The 6,000-nt window shown below is 41.9% G+C and overlaps 1 protein-coding gene across 4 annotated transcripts in view; it reads right to left on the bottom strand.

The window, feature by feature from the left end:
- Positions 1 to 6,000, bottom strand: part of LOC130275950 (poly [ADP-ribose] polymerase tankyrase-2-like) — a 20,085-nt gene continuing 14,085 nt past the window's right edge. For 3 of the 4 annotated variants that reach the window (XM_056524666.1, XM_056524667.1, XM_056524665.1), the window contains exons 4-5: positions 3,958 to 4,086; positions 1 to 2,362 (exon numbers count right to left, since the gene is read on the bottom strand). In XM_056524666.1, coding sequence (XP_056380641.1) covers positions 2,141 to 2,362; positions 3,958 to 4,086 — 351 coding nt within the window. In that variant the 3' untranslated portion in view covers positions 1 to 2,140. Of the gene's footprint in view, positions 2,374 to 3,957; positions 4,087 to 6,000 lie in introns of all 4 variants that reach the window. The other variant, XM_056524668.1, reaches the window with a different exon arrangement.

Here is a 6,000-nt window from a genome sequence, read left to right as displayed (position 1 = left end):
TAAAGAGGTACTCCGCTGCTCACGTCTCCGCTGGAGACGGGAGCTTGTGAAGTCATAGCCCAGCCCCCTCATGACACCACACCGCGCCCCCTCAATGCAAACCTATGGGAGGGGGCCTGACAGCCGTCACGCCCCCTCCCATAGACTTGCATTGAGAGGGCGGGGTGAGACGTAATGAGGGTGCGGGCGCCAGCTCCAGCGTTCGGAACAGTTTGTTCCAAACGCTGAGCAGCGGAGTACCCCTTTAAAGGAGCACTCGTACTAAAGACCCTGCAAGCATATTAATAGGTGGGGGTCAAGCTGCTGTGAACCCTCAGGTAATTGCTAAAACAAAGTGGAAGTGGCACTATTAAAATATGTATAGTTTGAAGGCCAAACATGGTTTCCCCCTGTTGGTTGACCCTTTTACCCAGTGTATGGGAAGACAAGAAATATCCCTCTTAGGTGGTAAACACCATCCATCCCAGTTCTCATAGACCACAAGGGTAAATTATTTCCCCATACATAGCCCAATTCTTATCCCATTTATCACTAGAGCATCTGTATGATAATATGAAAAACTGATCTAGTGGATACACTTGCCTGAAACAAAATTGGGTAATTGATGTTATACTAAGAAGGAGATGTTTAGATGTAGCAGAGCTGAGATTACCTGCAGTCTTATATAAAGCCACAGTTAACAATTGTGATACATTTTTGATTACAGATTGCCCATTAGGGGTAGTTGCAGTCCTATGTAAAACCGCAATATCACTAAAGCTTTATGTTATCTCTGTTACCTCCGTCTGTTGTTTAAGGTAGAATTAAAATCACTGAATCAAAATCCAACTGTTTGAGTGTATAGCAATTTGGTGTCTATAGTTTTTAGGTATGTCCAATAATAATGTATAATATCTGTCTATTCACAGCTTGCCATTAGCCTCTTTTGTGCGGTCCATACCACTTTTCAAAACAGCCCCCTCATTGTGGTGCTGGGTTATGTCAACTAGGTGTTTGTTTTCCCCTCCATGCCCTGGGGCCAACTCCTTATCCACCACTTGTTAAAGGGAATGCATCACCTAAATTTCGTATTTCCGGTTAGATCCAGATACCGAAACATTCTTTTCTTTCTAATCTTTTTCTATTTTCTGATTTTAATTATTTTATTTAAACTGTTTATTATTACAGGGGCTGCTATCTTGTCTAAGCTGTTTTAACAATATTTAGTGAAATGTTTTACAGCATGACCCATGGACCAAAGACAACAATAGACTGAAGCTGTCCAATTCAGCCACAAGGTATTCTCTGTGACCTTTTCTTAATAATTCCACAGGGAGGGGGTATACTGATCTCTCCTGTGAATGGTGGTGGATCCCGTGTTATCTCTCTATTGGTGTCACCTTTTACTGTACTCCAGTCTCCAGTCTAGGAAGTGAGCTATACAAAACATTAAGTCTCAGCTTAGTTTTAGGCCTTGTAGTCAGATTAAAAACTGCAAGATTTCAGGGTTATTATAAAATATAGATAGTACATTTGAAATAAACATCACCAAAAATTATTTAAAAATGTAGTTAATGAAAAAACCTGATTTAAACAATAGGTCAATTTCTGACGACACATTCCCTTTAACAATACAGTGCATCCTATAAGGGAAGATCTGCACAGGTCCTCCCCCACCAACCACTAGAAGAGGGCCGGGCCCTCTCTTTCCAAAAACCTATAGCATGGTATGCCTGTAAGGTGCATACGCCCATGACTGAAGGGCTATTAGAAACCAAAAGTTTGCCTATGAAACCATGTTCATCTGGCTTGTATTTCAGGGGCCATTAATGTGGCCATGTCTTGCGCTTCATTGGGCTTAGTGCTTGACAATTTATTTATTTTAATTCCCTAAGACACAAAGTACCAATGACTATTTGTCTCCCATACTGACCCAATGAAACTGTGAAGTAATGAAAAATACTTTCTACGCAAATGGGTCAGATTGTAGGTGTTGTAAGAAATGGAAGCTCACAAAGATTGAGTGTTTAGAGTGAGTCTTTGTTCCCCACTGTTGTGTTGTTTGTGGTTTACTTTACCACTAATGGATACAAGAAAGAACTTTCCACTGTACAGAGAAGAGCAAGGACACAGGATAATGCACAACAATACATGTTATATGTTACATAGGTTCCTGCAACACCAGGTCCTCAAACATAAGGTAGCACTTCAGTGATTGTGGCAAGTTAAATGTCCTCACTGCTCGGAGCCTCTGGGGCCCAAGGCTGGATCGTATTCGTAGACGGCTTAGGTGTTTTAGTGAGCGAGGCTGATGGGAGAAAGATTCAATCCAGGCGATGAATCCAACTTGGGAAGCAAGGCGCTTGGGAGGCAAACCAGTTTTCTAGGTAAAAACTTTGTATTAGTAGAAGGCATGTTACAATATACTTTATACATACAGTTATTCCTCAACTTACAATGGCTTCAGGGGACAATATTTTCAACAGACAATGGACCATTGTAACATGAACCTATACTTAACATACAATGCCAAGGACAGTCCAGATCTGCGAAACGTGTCAATGGCTGGAAGAACTGACCAATCTGAATGGGCAAAATACCTGTATTTCTGAAGTACATGCACTGACTGGCTGTCTGGTAGCGCCCCTCTACAGTACAGGGAGGTACTACATGTTCTGTACTATTCTTTACCTGTGCGAGGGTTAGTTGCTCCTCTGGACACTTTTTTGGGACACTGTGTACTGTACAGGACACTGAAGAAGATCCTGTCCTTTACATAGACAGTGATTTACAGCTTCCAGAAGCTCTTTCTTACTTTTATATGGAAGGAGCTTTATCTGTATTAGTTATCTACTTTTTTTTTTTTAACCAATTACCAGGTTTCCATAGAGATCTCAACATACAATGGTTTCAATATATTTCCACTAAGAAGATCAGTTGGCACCGGCACTGCTAAACCATGGTGTGATAACATATACACGGCAATGTTAGCAACTAGTCCCGATAAAAAGGTTATGGGTGGTACTCTACATAAGGTGCTAATAGATATTGCACATTAAAGTAAAAACGAAAGTATAGTAATAAAGCACTCACCCAAAAAATTCCTCCTTGGTTACTTTATTCCAGTATACTGCGATACATAAAAAATACGAGACAGATGCAGGGGAGAAGGTCACGGACTTGTGGCGGGGGAGAACACAGGTGAAGCCCTCCATCTGTGTTCTCCCCCGCCTCACGTCCGTGACCTGCTCCCCTACATCTGTCTCATGTTTTTTACATGTATCGCAGTATACTGGAATAAAGTAACCAAGAAGGAATTTTTGGGTGAGTGCTCCATTATTATTTTTTAGTTTTTACAATGGTCATCCTTGAACAAACTTTTTTTTTGTAAATTAAGGAACCACTGTACATTCAGTTACCTATTTGTACTTGTCCGGAATTACAGCCTGCAGAAAACTCTTCAGATGCTCTCACAATTCTGTAGGCTTCAGGGCTGAAATCTAGCAGCAGTCACTATTTTTAGTGTCTGCTTTTCCTGATGGTTTGCACCCAGCACCGTGTTGTTTAACATGAGACAATGATTTGATTAAGGCTGTTGGGCACCATTCATTTGACATTCTGCCAACATGTGGTGATACATTGGGATATATACCATAACGTACTCCCGGTGGACGGACATACTCCACTAGTGACTAGTCCAGTCCACTTTTCTCAACAGCAGTGGTCTCCAAAGTGGGTCCCTTCAGATGTTTGAAAACTACAACTCCCAGCATGCTGGGAGTTGTAGTTTTGCCACATCTGTAGAGGCCACACTTTGAAGACCACTTCTCCAGACCAAAAGAGCTCTTTGTTGCTGTCCTCCCTCCTCAGAACCTACTAGGTACAATCTGTGCCAGATCTGCAGTGTCTCTTTGACTAGCTTTAGATGAGTCTTCACACATATATATTTATCTGTAAATGTAATATTCTTCCACTTACCTTGTTCTTATATGTAATGTTAGCGCCTGCCTGCACAAGGAGCCGAATACACTCCAGTTGTCCACTGCATGCCGCCAGATACATCGGTGTTACTCCCCAGTTGTCCTGCAGATTGACATCAGCACCATGCTATGCCAAACAAAAATCAGAAGTCATTTATACAAACATGAATTATTTTTTTATCAATGTCTACACCATACTATAATATTCTCCACACCATACTATAATATTCTCCACACCCTACTATAATATTCTGACAATTAATGCTACAGTGAAAACATCCTGCATTACACCCTTTAACTGCTGGATAAGGTTACGAGCAAATGCGTATGACTATATCTGTGTTGTACAGATACATAATCCAGCATAGAATGCTATGGACCCATAGGGCCCTATTACATGGGTTGATTATTGGCAGAGCAGGCCAATATTGTCCTGTGTAATGCTTGTTCATTAGTTGATCGCTTTTTTTTTACATGTTCAAAATTACTGTTTGTCGGTCACACAGCTACCCATGCAATAGGGAATGTGCGGCCAGCAAAGGATGAAAGCAAAGGACCACACAATGGTTAAGGCTTGTAATGGGCTGTTCATGAGCAATGGTCACCCAGATTGGCGCTTGTTTACCTCGCACATTGGCCCATCTAATAGGTCCCAGGCCCTATCTCTGATTTTAGACAAAGGCACATGGACCTGACCTAACTCATGGCATTTGTTCACAAGGTGAGCACGGCGTCTTAATGAGGTACCATACAGTAAGATGTATCACCATACAGGATCTATCCATACAACAGTGCCATGTGTATGAACCATGAAGCATGTCTTGTTAGCTTCACAATATCTTTCCCAAGCATCCATCCTAGAACACATATAACACACAACCTACAATATTTCACACAGCCTCCAACTTGTCTCTCTTGCTTTTAACCTCGAGGCTGGACCCTTCTACATGGATGGACCACAGATGGCAATGCCATGGATCTGCATTAGCCCCATTGTCATTCTATAGGGCCAGTCCATAGCTTATCTGTGCAGAATCTACAAAAACAAATGACAAACCACTTATTTCCACAGTGGATTTTTTCCCTTAGTGCCACCAAAAGTTTGCGTGAAAACTGTAACATGTGAAAAACCCCATTCACATGAAGGAAAACCTGCAAATAAACTAAAACCGTTATCATGTGACTAAATTACTGCTTCCGTTCTCCTTAAAAAGAGAGATGGGAGGGGGACATTGGTCCCATTAAGGTACAATAGATGGAAGTTCTACAGTTGACCCCTAAACTCTGCCTAGGTGAGAAGCATCATTTATCTCATCTACATCTTTTGTATCAGGGGTATAGTACTTCTCCGCTCTTGTTTCAGACTGGATCACAAAATTCTCCTTCTTGTAATAGATGTCATGTGGAGAAGGGAGGCATTCTGCACATGTTCTGGCTATGCCCAAAATTGTTCTGGTATTGGAAGGGGTTTACTGCTGCTATCCTCAAAGTGTATTGTGTTGGCTTATTACAACATACACATCCCCCGATTGGAAAAACAATCAGTAGATTTAGTTTCCAGTACCACCTCTATATCCCCCACCCAACTCTATATCTTTTCCCCCAACATCATCCCTGCACCCCTACAAATACCAGTGACTGTCTCAAATATCATGTCCTCCTTATATCTGAAATTAAATCTTTCTAAAACAGAACTTGTTGTACCTAAACCTGACATTTCCATCTCTTATTATTGCTTTGATTCTCTCCCGCCTTGACTATTGTAACGCTTTACTAATAGGCCTTCCCTTCTCTAAACTCTCCCCTCTCCAGTCCATCCTCAATGAAGCAGCCAGACCCATCTTTCTCTCCAGCCGTTACACCGATGCCTCCCCCTGTGCCAGTCACTACACTGGTTACCTATTCAGTCCAGAATACAGTACAACATCCTCAGTCTCACACACAAAGCTTTCCACAGTGCTGCACCTCCCTACATCACCTACCATCCTACACGTTCTCTCCGCTCTGCTAGTGATCTAACACTAGAACTGAACCAGTTCTC

This window comes from Hyla sarda, chromosome 6 (genome assembly GCF_029499605.1).
Source record: "Hyla sarda isolate aHylSar1 chromosome 6, aHylSar1.hap1, whole genome shotgun sequence".
In the NCBI taxonomy this organism is placed as follows: Eukaryota; Metazoa; Chordata; class Amphibia; order Anura; family Hylidae; genus Hyla; species Hyla sarda.
This window is presented reverse-complemented; position numbering and strand designations above follow the sequence as displayed.